Source organism: Labrus mixtus, chromosome 15, assembly GCF_963584025.1.
Source record: "Labrus mixtus chromosome 15, fLabMix1.1, whole genome shotgun sequence".
Taxonomy (NCBI): Eukaryota; Metazoa; Chordata; class Actinopteri; order Labriformes; family Labridae; genus Labrus; species Labrus mixtus.
The window spans coordinates 13,781,746-13,801,117 of record NC_083626.1 but is presented as its reverse complement, the minus strand read 5'-3'; the positions used below and the strand labels follow the sequence as shown (position 1 = coordinate 13,801,117).

General features: G+C 39.4%; 3 protein-coding genes across 6 annotated transcripts in view; 2 read left to right on the top strand and 1 right to left on the bottom strand.

Moving 5' to 3' along the window:
• rpl10a (ribosomal protein L10a) overlaps positions 1-19,372 on the top strand; it is a 199,148-nt gene that overhangs the window by 160,918 nt on the left and 18,858 nt on the right. The window lies entirely within an intron of this gene.
• Positions 358-7,067, bottom strand: troap (trophinin associated protein). 3 transcript variants are annotated; one of them, XM_061057605.1, is made up of 13 exons: positions 6,907-7,067; positions 6,406-6,492; positions 5,769-6,006; positions 5,128-5,656; positions 4,314-4,432; positions 4,050-4,098; positions 3,038-3,183; positions 2,876-2,924; positions 2,691-2,788; positions 2,509-2,601; positions 1,354-1,801; positions 1,051-1,253; positions 358-698 (listed from the first exon to the last, which is right to left on the bottom strand). In XM_061057605.1, exons 2-13 carry the CDS (start codon positions 6,465-6,467, stop codon positions 624-626), a joined length of 2,109 nt encoding a protein of 702 aa, XP_060913588.1. In that variant the 5' UTR covers positions 6,468-6,492; positions 6,907-7,067; the 3' UTR covers positions 358-623. The 3 variants fall into 3 exon arrangements, with proteins under 3 accessions (XP_060913588.1, XP_060913587.1, XP_060913589.1); XM_061057604.1 differs by having other exon boundaries at positions 6,916-7,067; XM_061057606.1 differs by having other exon boundaries at positions 2,691-2,770; positions 6,916-7,067.
• Positions 8,355-18,519, top strand: LOC132989338 (differentially expressed in FDCP 6 homolog). Of its 2 annotated transcripts, XM_061056908.1 has the most exons (12): positions 8,355-8,548; positions 10,215-10,355; positions 10,448-10,633; positions 11,946-12,173; positions 12,282-12,428; positions 14,308-14,370; positions 14,497-14,605; positions 14,688-14,986; positions 15,081-15,247; positions 15,695-15,893; positions 16,617-16,707; positions 17,729-18,519. In XM_061056908.1, the coding sequence occupies exons 1-12, from the start codon at positions 8,453-8,455 to the stop codon at positions 17,923-17,925; spliced, it is 1,923 nt and encodes a 640-aa protein (XP_060912891.1). In that variant the 5' UTR covers positions 8,355-8,452; the 3' UTR covers positions 17,926-18,519. The 2 variants fall into 2 exon arrangements, with proteins under 2 accessions (XP_060912891.1, XP_060912892.1); XM_061056909.1 differs by lacking the exon at positions 14,308-14,370 and having other exon boundaries at positions 8,356-8,548.

The window sequence follows — 19,372 nt, the reverse complement described above, 5'->3', positions numbered from 1 at the left end:
AAACATGACTGCCTACAGTATAAAAAATACATTTTGCCCCACTAAAAAAAAGGAAGCCCCTTCATTTATCAGACAAAAGTTTTGTTTTGTCTTTCAAGTACAAGCAGCGTTCTTTGGGCTTTCATTAAGGCCAGTGTAGGACAAACATCAGTGTATAGAAAGTCTCCTCTGTACAACTGAGAAAGCTTCTCAGGTAATTATCTGCTCATTTCCACATACCCCGTGCGCCCCACTGGGTCCGTTTAGAACATCACAGGAGAACTACAAGATCACACAAGAATGAAGAGTACAACGTGCAAACATCGTGTTGCTTCCTCTTTGTGATTTGTTGTTCGTTTGGTGATGAAAATTACGATCTTGAGTCTGTATATAGTGTTTTATTTTGAAATTGACCGGATGCTCTGTGTCCAGCTGTTGCGTGCTCCATTTAAAATAGACTCGCACAGTTTTGAAAGGAAGCAAAGTAGTGGCGCTGCTGGCCCGCTCCTGAGACGGACCGCGGCGCTCTCGCTGTGGAAACAGGCATAAGACGGCATAAAGTGCGGCGCTGATGGACCAGGGCGAGCATGGAGTAGGAGGAAATTGGCAGTAAGGGTAGAACATATGGTGCAGTTGTAGTGCAATCATCTCTCCTGCAGTGGAGAGCATTGTGGAGAAGAAGGGCCAGACATGAGACTGCAGCTGATAGGAACAAATGTCTGAAAAAAAGATGAATATTTAAATCAAATTGACTATCTATAAATTCATCCAAAAAGGTACCTGATGTAAAGTGCTATGTGCTTTTTTTGTGCTGTCAGTGTTAATGTAAATGTGATAACATCAATATCGTGGGATGTAAGTTTATTCATTGCTGCTGAAAATGAGATGGAAGAGATGTGAAATAATCAACTGATAGTTTGTAGTTTGTTTGCTTATACGGGTCATCTGTTTTTTCTCACATTTTATTTACAAAAATAATTGATGAATGAATATTTGAAAAACTGAAACTGTGGTGACGTTTAGATTTAATTATAAAAAGTCTTCACTTGGCATTACTAAATATGTACTCACAGATAACTCTTCAAAGTGCAGGGTGGAGGCCAGTGGGTTTCCACAGCGGGGCCGAGGAGGCAAAAAGCCCAGAGCAGCCTGCACAGCCACCGATGTGTAGGTGGACACCTCCTCGTCCAAACGCAGCTCCTCCAGCTGAGGGAGACGCTTTCGCAGCATTGCCACTGCAGGACTCTTAGGACAGGTTTTCTGAACAATCACTTCTGTAATAGATGAAGGTTTTACTGTTACAGTTCAGGGAAATGTTGTTTTTTGTGTGTTACAGTGTAAGATTAATCAAACCAGGGACTGTGAAAGTGATACCTCTTTGCAGGCTCTGAACAGCAAGGACGATATGATTGGTTGGTTCTGGAATGCACGGCCTCTCCTCACTCACTGGCAGCATCTTTTTCTGCGCTGATGAAACCGGGCCGTGCTGCTCCTGATGGGCCGACTTATCTTCCTTCTCAAAACGGGGGGCTCTTAGCAGCTTTCTTCCCGTTGAGAAAAAAATGACCGACTCTCTATGTGGTGCTTGGAAGAATGGCTGCTCTCCAATTTTCCTTTGTTCTTTCTCCTCCTCCTCATCACCATCCTCGACGCTGCTCACTTCCCTTCCTGTCTCTACCTTTCCTTCACAGAGGGGTTTATTCTTCCGTTCGTGTTCTACAGTTGTATCTTGACCTGGGAGCTGCTTTGCTTGTGTCTCAGGATCCTTCACCGTCACACTCTGCTGGTCCTCTTGATCATCAAATAATCTCTGGACAATTTCCTGTGAACAAAGAAGATTCAATTAAATATGCTATGAAATTTGGGATGTAATGCTTTGCATAGAAATTCTGGCATACTCTGTTTGGTTTGGAGTGAAGCTGATGATCCTATAACAAACGTTATCTTTAGGTGCATCAAAGGTGTAGCATCACAACCGCCATTATCTAAAATTGGCAATCAAATGCGACTTTGATAAGATATTAATTTATTTTATTTAGTCTTTAGCCGCCAAAGTCTTTGTTAGAGCCCTCACATCGGGAGGTTTTAAGTCAAAGGGCTATTTTCACAGAACTGTTTTCAAACTTATCTTTCTGAAGAAAAAAAATAAATAAAATCTTTATTTCACTTTCCAAAATGCTATAAGGTATTTTCTTGTTTTACATTTTATTGATACATATTTAAAATACAACAATGACATCAAATAATAGACCAACAGACTGGAGAAAAGACAAACTGCATAGTTTTTTTTATCCAACTATCACACCATAGGGATAAACAAGCAAAAATAAAGAGATGATAAAGTCATGTAGCTTCCAGTTATTTACTCTGGCCTCAACTCTGTACATTCAATCAGAATCAGAGTCCAGGGTCGGGGGTGGAAAACATGTACCGTTTGTCAGTCTTTTTTTTTTTTTTACCAGACTTTGAACAGATTTGTGTAATTGCTCTCTTGACATTTAATAAATCGACATCATTCCTTGATCTCACCTCTTGGCGTGGCTGAAGGTTGGTCTTGCAGCTCCGCAACCCAGGAGTGCTGCCGTATGGTGACTGTTGAGTTGACAGTGACATATGCCATCTCTGAAAACAGCATGAGATAGGAGTGCAACTTTGAGATACATCAAATACAAAACAGACAAAAAGTGACCATGCAACACTTGAATACTGACCATAGCAGACATGGGCTGATGCCTGATGTCCCGGACTCTCTGTGGCGTCCATTTTTTAAGTGGAGTTTCATTTAGTGCAACTGAGGAGAATAAAACAGCTACAGCACGTCAGGTTAATGTAACAGGAAAACAGAGATACAAATTGCATTAGATTTCCTACATCAACATAACACTCTTGATCTTACCTACTGGTCCACCTTCTGCATGATTCTTTCTAAGCGGGACTCTCTGAGCCTGAGAAAGGAAACAACAGAAGACGCATTGTAATTAACTTTAAAAAAAAAAAAAAAACAGAAATGTAAGAAATAACACAAAGCTGAGGTGAGACAGAAGTGATTTATCCATACAGTGTAGACTGAAGTGCCTCTGCCTGATGGACGGACTGGGTGTTGAGGTGTGGCACCGAAAGGCCCTTCAGCCTTGACTCCCTCGTTCAGCAGGATACTCTGCAGTGCAGCGGGGTCCGGGGAGAACTGCACCGACTTCACTGATCCTGTGAGAAGAACAAACGTGAACAGGCTCAGCTGACATGCAAAGGGCAGTTTATAGTAGGGCTTAACAGTCAGTGAAAGGTGAAGACACCAGATGGGGTTTAACTACACTTAAACAGAGGAACATTTCCCCATCATAAGAACAATGCACGGTGCGGGAAAATGCTGACATGACAGTTTGCTCCCGGGGAGTACCACTCAAATGGTGGAAAAGGTTTGTGGTGTCGCTCGTCCCAGCTTTGAGCTGGTAGGCTCAGCCTTTTCTTCAGTGTGGCTATCCCTCATTTCGGCTGGGTTTCCATTCCATACCCATATACAATGTAATCATGAACACCAAAGTTTTCTGAACACTAGGATGACATTGTAAATCATGTTAATCTGAAGTGGGAGCCTTCTGTTCACTTGCTAAGCTTAGCATTAAGAATGGAAATCGGGAAATGCATGTCCTTGGTTCATCCAAAGGCAACAGAACTTACATAATAATACTAATATCTCACTAATTAAGACATAATATGTTGTTTATCTAATCTGTACAAAACAGTGTGTAAGTGTCCTTTTGCAGTGTTATTCAGGGGTCATGTGCAGGACTATTTATTAGCTGAGTCATGGATCTTTTCAGAGTGCTGGATAGTAAGTAAGAGCATTTTCCAAAATGTGGAACTACAGGTAATACTTAAGTGGAATAATAAGTCAGCAGCCCATAAATACACAAATGTAACATGCTCCTGGAATATTAAACTGAAGTTAAGACAGTGTATTGTCAAAGTCACAATTTAAAGTCAAAAGGTTTAACATCCACTTTTTTGTATCTACTGTGTTAAAGTACTGAATGATCAAGCACATATCATGTTTCCAGTCCTGTTCTTACCAGTAGTTGGTCCAACTTTTTGTCGAGTCATGATAGACACTCGCTGGGGCTGCAAACAAGACAATTATAACCACACGCACAAATGATTATTAAACATATTTAAAGAGTTTTAAAAATGTTTAATTTCAAACAATGAAATCACAAGTCAGGCATAAATAAACGTCTTATTTTAACATCTCAAAAGCATCCTATAAAAAAATAACGTAGGGCCCAAAAGACACTGTAAAAGATGTCTGTAAACAACAATTATAAAGACCAACTCACCACATAGTTATAGGCTTTAGACTGTGGAGTTGCAGATCCCAAACATGGTGCGCTTACTCCCTCATTTCGGAGGATACTTAGTAAAGCGGCGTGGTCAGACTGGAAGTTCTCCCCTTTTTCTGAAAAACATAAGAAACACAATTGGCTGCAAATTAAAAAACATAACAACGTAGTTGACAAAGTCACAACAGAAGAAGGACAACATGCAAACCTAATAACTCTAATGATCATAGCTCTCTAACTGGATAGAATTGTATATCAACAGGTGAGCTTCACATCAGAACTGCATCTGTTGAATCACTTTCAGATACGGAGTGTGTAAAAACAAAGTAAACCCATCAAACAAAACCTCTACTTTCAATCACTGGAATAAAATATACTTGTATCATTACATGCTAACTTAAACTAATGCATGTACAAACAGTATTTACTCTACTCTATTTGTTTACCCAAAGGCCCAACAGTTGGAAGCAGCTCTAAACTCTTTGTGCCGGACATCAGTTTCATGCTCTGTATTGAAACTATGTTAAATTGCATCGTCCCTATTAAATAAATAAATTCAATTCACTTCAATTCATTTATACTGTGTCCTTCAAAGTAACGATAACATTCAATCAAAAGTTCTTTAACACCATTTAAAATAAAATGCAATTGTGATTTGAGGATTTAGTGCAGGACTTTTTTTTGGCAACTTAAATACAAACGTATCTAAACCCATGAAAAAGTAGGACTCTAGTATAAAAACATAAAATTGTTAACTACCAAAAGTGAGAAAAGAAAAGAAGTAACAGCAACAACAAAACTCTTTTCTTACCGGTTAAACTTTTAGAATAGTTGCCCTGCGTAGTCAGCTGCATGTTCTGGCTAGAATTGGATGAAATGGTCGGATCCTTAAGGCTTAGCAGGTTCATGTTATCCAAACAGGTCTCTGCACTATAAGTAGACTTTGCAGACAAAGTAGTGCTGTGGTTCTGATGCAAAGCATTATTAGAAACTGCTGCTAGAGGCTGGGACAAAGTGTTTGAAGTCTTAAATGTGACGGAAGGGACAGAATGCCCGGACAGCTGGGGAGTATTTTCTGTAGCCTTAAAATGAGAATTCCCCGTTCCTTTTTTTGAATCCAACTTTCTGTTTAATGTGGATGGATGTTTAGCAGGTTTTGCATTTGTGTTTTGGGATTTTAGATAACCATCGCATGCATTGTTATCAGGTTGGACAGCATGACAGCCTGTCCTTGGTTGTGTCAGAGGATGCTGATTTTCAGAGGCCACTCTCGAGCCCTTTGACTGCGTCAGGTTGAAAGGAATGGGCCTGGTGCATGGCCTTTTATTTTTAGCTTTTCCCTGTAGAAAAAAATAATAAAATAACAATAAAATAACAATCGTTAAATGAGATTGAAAATGTTAAAATCTACAGGGGGGGGGGGGGGGGGGGGGGGGGGGGGGGGGCACTTACAGCAAGAGGTTTCTCCTCCCATCTACTGTGAGATTGACCGAAGTCGACAGGAGTCTGAAGACGAAGGGACTTTGCGAGTACTGGGAGCCTACTAACACCTGGACGCACAGGTGCTTTCTTGCCCATTGGTGAGTTTCCCGGATCTTGGTTCTCAATATTTTCGTCCGAAAGATGACGTGTAGATTGAAGTTTGGAAGGCCTTGGGTGAACTTGCATTTTGTTGTGTTCTTTCTTCGGCCTGTGTGCAGAAAACCAGAAAGTTGCATTTACAATGATAAATGCAACAAGAATGAATGCATTGATGATTTTAAAAAAAAGGCAGTCCCTGAGTTTCGTTATCAATTGCAATAGAGATGTCCTTCTTTTGGGACATCTAAAATTGCGTCTTTTATTTCACAAAAGTCATATTAAGTTCCCAATCTAAATGTTGTCTAAACACAAGCAGCCATAGATGAACTATGTCTTAATTATTGGTAAGGGGTAAAACATTCTGAAGAATATTCAGGAACAATCTGTGTAACAGTAGTTAAATAGGTCACTAATCTGATATCTGATGTCTTAGCAGAAAAAAAATGCAATTAAGTACTAAAAATACAGTGAAATGTGTGTTCAGTTAGAACTTTGTTATCCTTCTTACCTCTGAAAGTCACTCCGGATTTTGTTCTGACTTTGCGGACGAAGGACTGGAGAGGAATCCATTGTGACAGCAAGGACTGGAGAACAGCTGGAGGAGCAACACAAAGAGAAAAAGACGAGGTTTGTAAACATGCTTAAAATGCACTATTCAGGCTTTGAAGAAAACCAAAAACACATGAAGCGAGCTGCAACTTGCAGACAGTCAGAGGTCAAAAATTAACTTCTCAAAATGTAACAGACATATAAAACACCAAAACGACGTAAATGACTAACTTTGAGTACAACTAACGATGGATCAGCACGAATAAAGATATCAAGCATTATTTATTTTTATTTTGTTTATCATGCCCGAAGACTAGAGCATATTCACGATAGTATCCAATTCTGAGCACAGTACAGAAGGTGTTGACTGGCGAACAAAAAGAGAAGTCGAGCAAGGCCACTCTCTTCACGTTAACAAATACTAAAGTTAAATACGCACATAGACTCGTCTGTTCAATACCTTACACACTTTCAAATTAGATAAGGCCTCTGTTTCTTCCTTCTTTTAATTCAGTTAAGAAGTCCTGACACAAATAATTCCAAATGTTTGCGTTTTCCAGGCGTTTTGAACAGGTTTAAAGATCCCTCGATCGTCCTTTCATACCACAGTGGACTGTCAACTTCCTGGACTCGCAGCAGTTTGTAAAAAGCGCGTTTCTCCATTGGTCGCGATAGGAAGCCGCACAAGCCAATGGCTTTGCGTATTTTGTTATGACTGGCTCGTAAGCCAATGAGCAACGGATTTTCATAAACAGCACCATGGTAACGACGCGAAAGTTGTTTTACCACGTGATCTCCTTTTACCGCGGCCCATCAGCGACAGAATAAAATATAATACAAAAATAATATGAAAGAACCAAATAGAACTGACTTAAATTAATATTTTTTGGCAACAAAGAAACATATATACACAGCAAAACACAACAACTTTGAAACAGGGATATTTGTTTCCTTTCTAGATTCATAACTCTAGAGATTACAGAGATACTGGATTAATAATAATAATAATGATGATGACAATATTCATTAACAAAGTCATTAAGGATAACATTGAAAACTGTAGTCCATCAGAAACAAAATCTGATTCATGTCTGCATCTAGCTATTTGGCATTAAAAATGTTTGAATTATTAAATGTGTTTTTGATCCCCGGCATGTGAAATGTGGCTGTCGATTCAACAGGTTAGAAGAAAGGTTTTAACAGGTAACCTTCAAGGGTAAAGACCCCAACAATGTGATGTTTAATTTCCGATAAATAACATTAAATTAGCATCCAAAGCCGAGCAGCCTACTCCCCAAAAAACATTTAAAATAACAACCATTAGATAAAAGATAAACAACCTCTTGAACTTTTATATTTATTAGTGCCTCTAGTCTAAACCATTTATGTTTTCATAGTAAATGGTTTGGCAGTACTAATATATTCTGAAGGTCTACTGTCAGGGCCCAGGTTGGAAAGTTAACTCACCCACATCACGCTGTTGATGTTTTTTTTTTGGTTTTTTTTAACTTACTCTTCATTCTTTAGATTTAACCAGCTTCTTAGATCATCAATTTTGCCTTTCAAAACTTCCGGTAGTCAGAATACCGACATTATTTAATGAATCAATTATAATAATTTGATGATGTAAACAAAGTTTATAGTAGTGTTATAACTGTTTCAAACTTTTGTTTTCGGTTTTTAAAAGTAGGCTACATGTTCCAAAAAGGTAAATGGAGTATTTCTCATATTATTCCGTAAACAAATCTTAATTCTAACTTCTTGATCCTACTTTCTCCCACTGAAGGCAGGTCCAGAACACTGAGAAACATCAGACCCTCCCTCTCTGTCAGTGACTGAGGACGTCCTGCAGGTGTCGCTGACAGCGCCCTGGTAAAGCCTTATGCCTGCCTGACAGCAGCAACACAACGTGGGTGTCTGCCTGTCACCCAGGGGCCCTGTGACACAAGCAGAGGGAAGAAGACGAGAAGTAGAGGAGGAAACTAGAAAGACACTCTACTGCAGATATGGACCTGCGGTCTGAACTGCTCAAATCCATCTGGTACGGTTTTACAGCCCTAGATCTGGAAAAGAGTGGCAAGGTGTCCAAGTCTCAGTTAAAGGTGAGTGTAGGGTGTTTTACCTGGGTTTTGGAGGGACTTTTTTGTCGTCTGAATTCATTTACTTCTTCAATCTGCTGCCTCATTTCCTACCTCATTTCATATTTCATCACGTGGGCTCACTCTTAGGACGATTTGGTTAAAATATTTGAAGCACCAGCAAACTAAATGCCACAAATGTATTTACTATTTGACCTGTTGTATTTGATTCTGTTCTTTTGGAAGGATGTACACCATTTGAAATTTAATCTCATCCTTAATATTTCCTGTGTGAAACTGTGTTTATATACCACATGCTGGTCAACAAGGAACACATTTGTTCCTTATATTTTGAGTAAAATGCAGTGCCCTCGCTGCTGAAAGAGGGCACAATATGCACCTCTGTCTGCAAGAGCACGAGAGTAACAGTTTGCTCTCAGTCTGTGAAAGAATGGGAGCCCTCATCTCCGAGCTGTGCTTGCACTGGCTCTCCACGTACCAGCTTGTAGTGCAAAGGGTCCTCTGACACTGGACCTGGCCAGAGAATAGTCTTTTGAATAGGGTATCTTCACACCACAGGCCTGTGTTTGTCAAAAGAACATTGTTGCAGCAAGAACAAGAACAAAGTGGAAACATGTTGGTGATTGCTGTCTCTGGCACAGAGCGTCAATGAAGCCACTGTATTATGTTGATCTCATTATTATGTCACTTGGCCTTGGCGTGGATCAGACTCCATTTTCAGCCACATCCACGATCTGGGCGTTGTGATGCCTGCACCTCCTAGCTTACAGCAAGCCAGCCTCATGACTAGGCTAATCCCCTTCATGCAAGCAGCCTGTGCACAAGCACCATGTTCTTTAGACCCACTCAGAAGCAAGCAGTTAGCGTGCAGCAGTGGCCTCAAAACTAACAGATGTTGTAGAGCAGAAGAGACAGGATGTGGTTATGGCTCAACACACCAAGACTCCTTGTCTGATAGCATGCATCAGATACGTTTCACACACACTCACAGTTAAGAGACATTTATAGCAGAAAAATAAAAGGATGCCTTTATAGAGTAAAATAAATCTGCACCACATCATTAATACTATTGTAGTAGCAGTCAAATAAGTTCACTGTAGCAGTTCACTTTAAATAAAATCTTCTGATTGGTAGCATAGAAATATTTGATTATTATCTTTTACTTTTTTTTTTTACAAATAATTTGATTGCCTTACATCTATTTTATAGCTTTTTATCGTTGTCTAATATTATAGCAATTTTTGTTGAATCTTTTAATCTTCAGCCTATATATATTTCTGTCTGTGCTGTTGAGAAATCTTCACATATTTTTTTGTCTTTTTCACACCAACGTATGTGCAAAGAAAATCTATTAGAAAAAGCCGCTTCAACATTCAAAATCTCTGTTCCCCTAATATCTGTATTGATCAATATGTTTTGTTTGTCTGCTGTCTGTTGTTTTTGGGATACATTTTTGAAGAAATTAGTAACACACACAAAATTTTCAGCCTGCAAACAAACTCATCTGTCTAATAGAAATAGTTTGTTGTGAAGTTTTTGGCAAGAGTGTAAAATCAGCATTCATGTCGGTAAAGCTGTGTTAATTAATGGGATATCTTCTAGATCTCTTGCGTGTTGTATGTTGTTGAATATGTCTCTCTCATACATTAGTATTTCATTTTGGCATCAGGTGCTGTCTCACAATCTGTGCACAGTCCTGAGTATCCCTCATGACCCGGTCGCTTTGGAGGACCACTTCAGGGACGATGATGATGGTCCAGTTTCCAGTCAAGGTTATATGCCTTACCTCAACAAGTACATCCTGGATAAGGTGATAAAAAAACACACCACTTTTGTGTTTTGTCAAACTGAATGCTTCATTGCTATGAGATTGTCTTCAGTCCCTGCATTTTGTTGCTGCAGGTGGTTGACGGCTCTTTTATTAAGGAAAACGTAGACGAGCTCTGTTGGACTCTTACAGCAAAGAAAAACTACCAACCGGATAAAACCAGCAACACCATTCTGCCAGAGAAAGATGCTTTTCGCCTTTGGTGCCTTTTTAATTTTCTCTCTGAAGACAAGTACCCTTTGGTTATGGTCCCTGATGAGGTTAGTTGACTACATTTTCTTTTAGAAAAAAGAGGAATTTCCTTGCTCTAGCTCATTTTAATTTTGTTCTGTTGTTCTCTTAAAATCACAGTGGCTGTTTGTTTTAATAGTGACACCTGTTTCTAATTTTAGACCTATGTGTATCTTATTTTGCTTCTTTTTTTTTTTTTAGTTCAGTTTTGAGACTGATGTAAGTGATTGGTACCTCTGAAAGAGGTTGGATCTCATACAACCGCTAAATACACCCTGGCTGAAACCTCATTTCTTGCCATCATGGAACACGGTGCTCTTTTCATGCAGCAGCAGTGTGGGCTTGTTTCTCTCTTGCAAAGTCTCATTTTGGTTTCCTGTTGTGTGATTTTCACAGCCACTGCCAAGAAGAAGGCCTTGTTTTCAAGGGCAAAGTAGTTTTTTTTAAATTGCAGAGTTAAAGAAAGCATTATCCAGTTTTATTTTGGTACAAGATTGTTAAATTAACCACTGCACAGTAAACTGTGGTGTGATGAGTACAACAGAAATACTGGGTTAAAAGTTCATTTTTGAAGATTCTACTTCGATGTTTTATATTTCTGAGAGAAGACAACATTCTGTTTTAAAAGATCTACACTGTGGGTTTCTGCCAACACCCTAACACAACTTTAGAAATACGGTGACAGAAAATGTGTTGCTGCTCCTTTATGTACATCCTGCCTTAAGTATATCAGAGCACACATAGAGAATTCAAATGAGTAACATTTATTCTAGAGATGGGACGGATCCGATATAATATCGGTATCGGTTCCAATATTGATGCCATTTAGGTATCGGATATAGTACTGACAGCGAAAGATCTTTGGTCACTTAAACCTTCTCAGCTTGCAGAATCTTGCTTTAAAGACATTCAGACTAAACTGTAAGAAGTGCCCACATATCGTCTACATGAAAGTGTTCAGACGAGATGGAACAGCTCCTTCTATGTGATAGAAAAAAGTTTAAAATAATTAATTTGAAAACTTTACAGTTGTTGCTGCTATGTGAAGCCAGCACAACATTCAGATACATTCCTTTGGAAAGTGTCAGTTTGAATGCGTTTAAAAGGAGAATGTATTTCTTCGAATTGGAAATGCAATGCTGTGTTTACTCCAGCTTTGTGTAGCCTTACACATATTACCAACAGCAGCAATAACACTATTATTTATGGTTAAAAACAGAATCAGAATCAGTTTTGGTATCTTTATACAGGTATCAGAATTGGGTTGGATTTGGAAGAAAAACAAGTGGAACAGTTCATCTCTAATTCATTCTCACTTTCTCTCCCTCCTTTCCTCTTCAGGTGGAGTACCTCCTTAAGAAGACGTGCATGGCTATGAGCATTGAGTTAAATTGTGTTGAATTAGAGGACTTCTTCTCCCAAGAATCTGTGCAGCAGAGCGGCATTACTGTTTGGTTGTTTCTGGAGATGATGAACTCGGGAAAGATTACTAAAGGAATTGATAAAGGCGTCGTCAGTATGGCTATAGAGGAAGTATACAGAGAGATAGTTGGTGATGTCCTTAAAGAGGTAGGAAGTACATCTGCCACCGGAGGTTTGTGTTTAGGTTCCTGAGATGCTTTGCGTTGTATAAGTGATTTTTTTTTTTTACCTGTGCTCTGGTTGGGGTTCATGCAGGGTTACCTGTGGAAGAAAGGCCAGCTGAGGAGAAACTGGAAGGAACGCTGGTTCACCTTAAGGCCCAGCAACCTGTCCTACTACACAGGGGAAGACCGCAGGGAATGCCAGGGCAACATAGTTCTGGATGGAAACTGCTGTGTGGAGGTAAACAGAAAGAGACGATCATCTTTCAAAGCTAAACACTGTTAAAAAAAAACTGGAATGAACTGTGGCTTGTAATAACTGTGTAGCCTTCGTTAGTTTGTGCAGAGAAGAAGACTCACTGATCATTTACCTTTTCATTTTGTTTTTTATATTTGAGATAAAGTTGTTCTTTAAGCCAGCGGGTGGGCAACCTGAGGGTTGGGGACTCCCCCGAGTTGTCACAAGATGAAGCTGAAAGAGTTTCATGTTAATTAACATATACATCATTTTAACAACTTCTCTGAGGTTTTCTTTTGTGTTACTGGAGTTGTCAGGGGTTTTTTTTAAAAAAGAAAACAGAAAAAAAACCCAGGCAAAATTGCTCACAACTATGTGCTTGTGGTTATATAGAATCTCAAGGGTCTGTAATAAAATGAAGTGGGTGTGAAAAACAAGAAATGGTGTTGTTTCTAATCTCTAACAAATTGATTTGTATAATTCAGGCATTAAAACTAAAAGTGGATAAAGAATTCTGGATGCTATAATCAGTTTTAACAGAGAAAACACAGTTTTCACATTAAACTTTGTTCTTGAAATGTTGTGTTGTACAACACCAAGCAGACAGTTGTCTTTCAGATAGTTTAATCCAGGCGTTTGCAAATGGACCTCGGCTCTCTCCAGCATGAGATGGCGAAAAGGAGGAGGCTCATGTCAGAATAAATACAGTGCATTATCTTGACCTGGTTACTCTTTGTTTCCTGATAGGACAAGGCAGCAACCAAAGATTAATCACATAGTGTTCATCACAATGCACAATACAAATGAACTCGTAGTGTCCGTCACAAGGCACAGTGCAATGTAATATGAGAGACAATGTTACTTATGATGTCATGACTATGAGGAGGACAAGGTGGGAGAATTCCCATTATAACATTTTAATGGAGTTCTAATATTCCCCTAACCACGTGAGTGTGCAGCAAAATCAGAATCAGCAAATGTCAAATGTATGGCATTAAAGAAATTCAGATCTTATCTACAGAATACCCCAGCATGTTTGTTTTTGACTCAATGATTGTGCTGCCACTGAATGTCAGACATCCTTTTATTGTTCATTCTTTTGTTTAAATGCAGATTACAACGAAGTGAATCTGCTGCAGGATAGTGACAAAATGACTTTGCCGTAATCACTAAAGACCCTCCTCTTATTATCAAAATAATTTTCTCCTTTCAGAGAGAAAAAAAACAACCCACTCCATTTCAGAAAGTCTCAGCTTACAATGATTTTATACAGTCCCAGAGTTGACAGAGTTTCATATTTACATGTCATAACCAAAAAAAGGTTGGGAACCACAAAGTTTATTAAAGTTTCATACTGAATGTTTCCTTGTTTCTCAGTCAGATTTCCTCACAAATCTCATAGAGTTTAACTAAGATGAACTTAAGATTAGTCTGCCAATAACACTTTCTCAGTGACCTGGTGGCTGTTTCTTTTTATGTCTTTATTTCTTCTTAGATGTTATTTTGGGGCTTTTTATGCCATTATTTCTAGAGGCAGGACAGTGGATAGAGTTGGAAGTCAGGAAGAGAGAGACTGAGGAATGACATGCGGGAAAGGAGCTTCATGTCAGGTTTGAACCAAGGCCGGCAGGTTCGAGGACTATAGCCTCTGTACATGGGGCGTGCAAACTAACCAATAGGCCACTGGTGCCCCTCTGTTGGCTTTTCACACAGACAAAAGTCAATCATTAGCTTATCAATGTCACAGGATCAAGCCAAGTAATGACACACAAACTGTTCCAAAATGTTTATTTTGTATTTTTTATCAAAGGCACCTCACACTGCACCATGTGTTACTACAACAGAAAACAAGCAATCATTCTAAAATCATGCTTTATTGTAGGAAGTAGACGATGATCAAATATTGTTTGGTCGTACAAAATGGATCATAAACATCCTTTTCCCAGTGAGTTCACAATTTATTCTCATTACTTATCTATATTTATGAAATAGTCACAACAAATGTAACAAGAGAAAAAAAAAAGATTGAGGAATGGATAATTATATAATGTAATATTTCTTTTTTGACCAGGTGCTGCCGGACCGGGATGGGAAGAGGTGCATGTTTTGTCTGAAAACCTTGTCCAAGACTTATGAGATGAGCGCCTCAGACACCAAACAGAGACAGGAGTGGACGACAGGTCAGAGGAGTCTCACATATGCTAATATCGATCACTGGTAAGTCTCCATCATCACATGACTTGGCATTTTCTTCCCCCGCAGCCATTCAAACAGCTATCAGGCTGTATGTGGAGGGGAAAACATCCCTCCACAAAGATCTGAAGCTTAAGCGACGTGAACAGCGCGAGCATCGGGAGAAAAGACGACAGTCCAAGGAAGAGGAGCTGCAAAGGCTGCGGGCCCTTCAGGAGGAACGGGAGCGTAAGCTGGCAGAGCTGGACCTCCTGAAAGAGGCGCAAAAGCAGGCTCATGCCCTGCTGGAACAGGACGAGCTGAGGAGGCGCCAGCAGCACGAACAGCTCCAGCAGGCCTTGGAGGTCCAGCTGCGAGAGGCAGAGGAGGTAAGTGTGGAGTGAAAGACGGGTAAGAAAGCTTGAATTCAGAAAGCACAAAGGTTGAAGTGTTCTTTCTGTGTCTCTTGCTGTGGGATTCAAGGCACGGGTCAGTATGCAGGCAGAGATGGCTCTGAAAGAGGAGGAGGCAGAGAAACAGAGGAAGAGGATCCAGGAGCTGGAGGAGATGCAGAAGCGTTTGGAGGAGGCGCTGCAGCAGGAGATCAAGGCCAGGATGGATGAGGAGGCTTTCCGCTACGCTCAAGCAGGGTAGAGTGTTAAACGTGGCCACCAATCCCTTTCCACACGCTCACCTACATACACGGCCACTTCTCGATAAGGAATCATTTGTTTGAGTTCAGCGCCTGCAAACAATGATGTGTTGGCTGTAAGAGGAGACGAGTCCGTGTGTGCAGACAGCTCACTGCTGAAATGAGTCCATGTTGCATTATGTTGCTGAGGAAGTTAAGCTGCCAACAGAGGAAGTTGTTTAATGCTGTCACATCTATAGAGTTGCTGTTTCTGCAACTGGCAATCTTTTAAATCATAAATGTCTGATGACTTGATCACATTAATCTGCAAATGTATTAGAGATTTTTTGGGCCAGTAATGTTTTTAAGATTTTGCAGAAGTCTCATCTCCCTAAAGGTGATGAATCCATTTTTGCAAAAAGAGTTTGTGTAATATTTATTTTTGTGTATCTACTGTTGTGTCCAGATTGCTGGCTGAAGAGGAGGAGAAAATGAAGGCCCTGATGTCCCTGCAGGAGGAACAGGAGGAGTACATCCTGAAGACACAAAGGGAGAAGCAGGAGCTGAGACAGGAAATGGAGGCCAAGTCCCGGGACCTTGATGAGGCGCAGAGGCAGCTGGAGGAGGTCCGAGCCAACCGACACAGGGTCGACCAGGATGTAGTGGTAAGAACGGGGAAAAAAAGAAAAACGTGATTTGTTTTCACATTTAAATAAGAAAGCTACTGTCTTAACCCCTGTTAGACTGACACCAAGGTTTTACTTGCAGACAGGGCGTCACATTACTATCATACAGTAACACATTAAACCAGGAAAAAGCAGACAGCTAATATGGTCTGTCCTTCAAAACAGTTCAATGATTTCAAAGTCCAACCAGATGTTTCAATCAACACAGATAAACTGAGCCATTTTTAGTTTACCCAAGGAAACTATATCCTTGGATGACTTTTTGGTTTTGTATTCATGTATTCATTTATTTACAAAGTTGTCAAAAGGTCAAGGGTTGTTTTTTTATCGGCTTTGCTTGTTAGAGCCAGTACTGTTCAGCCTTCTTTATTCTAACTGTAGAGATGTTTCTTTCACGTGAGAGATCTCTGCCACTTTGAGGAATTTCATTCTAACTGGAGTGTAATAGTTGTAGACTTTGTGCTTATACTAAAAGCAGTTTTGTATTGCTAGTCAGCGGAGACATGTTTTGTTTGTCTTTATTTGAGAGTGAAAGCTGAAGAGAGACGGGAAATGTGGGGAGAGTTGACCAGCGATCTGAGGACTTAGGACTGCATCCTCTGCACATGGGGTGCCCACTTTACCAACTGAGTCAAACCAGCTCCTCATTTCCAAGACACATGTTTTAATGAGCTGCTTTTTTTTTTTTTTTTTATCCAACAGGCTGCTCAGAGGAAACTTCGCCAGGCGAGCACCAACGTCAAACACTGGAACGTCCAGATGAACAGACTGATGCGACCAATCGGACCAGGCGGTACGAGTCCTGTCTGCGACATGATTCATTGTGTAACAAACAAATTGCGTTAGCACAGCACATTAGCATTGAAAGAGCTTCATTTTAAGCTTGCGTTCAGTACTGTACTTGAACATAAAGTTTCTCACAGAGAACGTTGGCCAGCTGACAGTAGAACAATGACATGATGATAAAATGAATGCCGGCTGAATTTAATTTAGCTGCTTCAGTTTTAGCTCATTTTGCTCATGCCTGCTACAATCACACGGTCAAGACTTACTGGGGTATTTGATTAAACTGAGCCAAACATAGTATCCAGGTGTGCTTTTCCACAAAGTTTCATCACATGATACGCAAAGTAAAATACTCATTAAACACTAATGCATGTTTCCACTGTAGTTAGAGGAAGTGTCTATTAAAGTGCGCATACACCATCGCATGAGAGGGGGACTCAAGGTTTCATACGTACTTTTTAATGAACTATTTTTATGTTTCTTTTTTTATAACAGTTTTTATTTTAACACAGGTTTTCTCACTTTAGCCAAGAGTTAAAACTGTACGCAATATTTATCTAATATTTGTTTTGTATTGCATCCAGCTGTTTTATTTGCAAATTACAAAAATGCATAAAAACAAGTGCTAAGATTCTCCTCATGATAAGTCAAAGCGTCTGCTGTGAAAAACGTCTACTGCCTAATAAAGGAAATAGCAATCATTGACAAATGAATGATAACATGGAATGAGGTGAGGTTGGGTTGACATTTAGAGTGGCTTCACACAAAGGGGTTTGTGTCCTGTGGGTATTATCTTCTTAGCACTAAGATCGTTTGTGAACCGGTACATAACCACTAATTTAGATACTCTGTCTGTTCATTCTGTTCCTTAAATATGATTATTTTTAACCATTTAATTCCTCCTCTGGTTTAGCATCCTTGTCTCCAAATAAATATATTATAAAGAACTTTATCTGATTGAACTTGACTGCTGAAAACATTTGGTTCTTTTTCTAAAGTTCTTTCTTTGTGCTGTTTTTTGCTTGTAGAGAAAAGACCATCTCTGGGAAGCTCTTACTCATCCTTCCAGATCCCGACACAGAGGGATCCCGGGCTGCGTCTCAGGAGGAGATCGGGATCAGAGGATCAGGATGAGGAGAGTAAAGAAAACGTTAACAACAGAGCTGAATGTGATTCAGAGAAACGCCATTCCCATGCCTCGAATGGAGAAATGGACATCCCTTAGAAAGAAGAATCAGTGAGGCTGTGGGAGGTTTTTTTTTCCTGAAAAGATGGCCATAAACGACTGTTTGGTGTGCAAACAATATTAAACAGTGGGACTTTACACTGAAACTGAATTACAGTACTGCCATTTCTATTAATTTACTGACCTCATTACACAGACCACAACAGTTCAAAATGGAGAATAGCTTTGAAATAATTCACTTCTAGACTAAGCTTTGATGGTGACCTGTGTGAGGCTTTGGGACATGAAAAAATACCTCAGTGGAAATAAAATGCTAGTTGTAAGCAAGTTCCTGAGAGGAAGTTGCAATGTTTTAAGGCTAAACACGAAACAAGGAAGCTGGTTTATTTAAATCTATAATATTGAAAGCTAACACAGTTTCATTTTTTATACAGCCATTTTGGAGCATTGAGTGTGGGTTGACGTTTTGATGTCAAAAATTGGATCAGTATTAAGGTTAATGCAATAATGTTGTAGGTGTCTGCCTCCTGATCGACAGGAAAGAGAGAGAGAGAGAGAGAGACTTATTGCACTTCCTGTTTCTTCTGCTAACATAACTGTAAATAAAAGAGTGAATTGAAGTGTTGACCTGAATTCTGCCTGTGGCTCTTCTGTGTTAAATGATGTGCAACACACCTTTCAGAGAAATGATCTTCACTGCCAATAAAACTAAGTCTGTACTTTCCACAGAAAAAAACAAGTCAACAGGTACATGCAATTATTTCACTGACATTTTAATGACAAATGCCACAGACTGGAACAAGCCGATTGCCAGATTGCTGAATTTGCAAACAGCACGTCCGCTTTGGTTTGAGTTTGAGTCTGCCTCATTTGTTCAAAATGTGTCATTGCAGACTAATTTGACAGCTCTGTCAGTTAAGAACTGCTCACATGAGTAAACAGAGACATCCACAGACAAACAGAGCAAACTACATGACAAGTGGACATATTCAAATGTTAGAAGTCGGGATCTTTTTCTTTCTTTTTTTTCCTCCAAATTCTAAATTCATTTGCTGATCTCAAAAGGTGTCAGGTACGAACATTCAATTATTATTATTATTATTATCATTATTATTATTATCATATGAGGAAATATATTTTAATGGACATTGTAGATTTTAACCAACAAAATATTAGATCTCTTTTTTTTGATGATGATTTAACAACTTTCAAAAAAAGCTTAAGCTGACTATTGTAATTGAATTTGAAGTGTATATACTATGTTCTGAATAACCTGCCTATAAAAAATATATCAACTACCACGCTGCTTAATCAAAAGACATTCTTTTATATATATTCTTATGCTGTGGGTTTGTGGCCTTTATCCAGCACCTAAAACATGCAATTTAATTATAGATTGCTAAATTAAAACTATTTTATATATTTAGACCAAAATTTACAAATTTGGATTAGGAGGGGGCTTTTAAACTACACACAGCCTCCATGT

Coding starts and splice junctions, on each gene's coding strand:
- troap (XM_061057605.1), bottom strand. CDS start 6,467: ATGGATTCCTCTCCAGTCCTTCGTCCGCAAAGTCAGAACAAAATCCGG. Junction 1,802..2,508: donor ACCTTCAGCCACGCCAAGAG/GTGAGATCAAGG, acceptor CTTTGTTCACAG/GAAATTGTCCAGAGATTATT. Junction 699..1,050: donor TGCACTTTGAAGAGTTATCT/GTGAGTACATAT, acceptor TCTTTTTTTCAG/ACATTTGTTCCTATCAGCTG.
- LOC132989338 (XM_061056908.1), top strand. CDS start 8,453: ATGGACCTGCGGTCTGAACTGCTCAAATCCATCTGGTACGGTTTTACA. Junction 8,549..10,214: donor TGTCCAAGTCTCAGTTAAAG/GTGAGTGTAGGG, acceptor TTTTGGCATCAG/GTGCTGTCTCACAATCTGTG. Junction 12,174..12,281: donor TTGGTGATGTCCTTAAAGAG/GTAGGAAGTACA, acceptor GGGTTCATGCAG/GGTTACCTGTGGAAGAAAGG.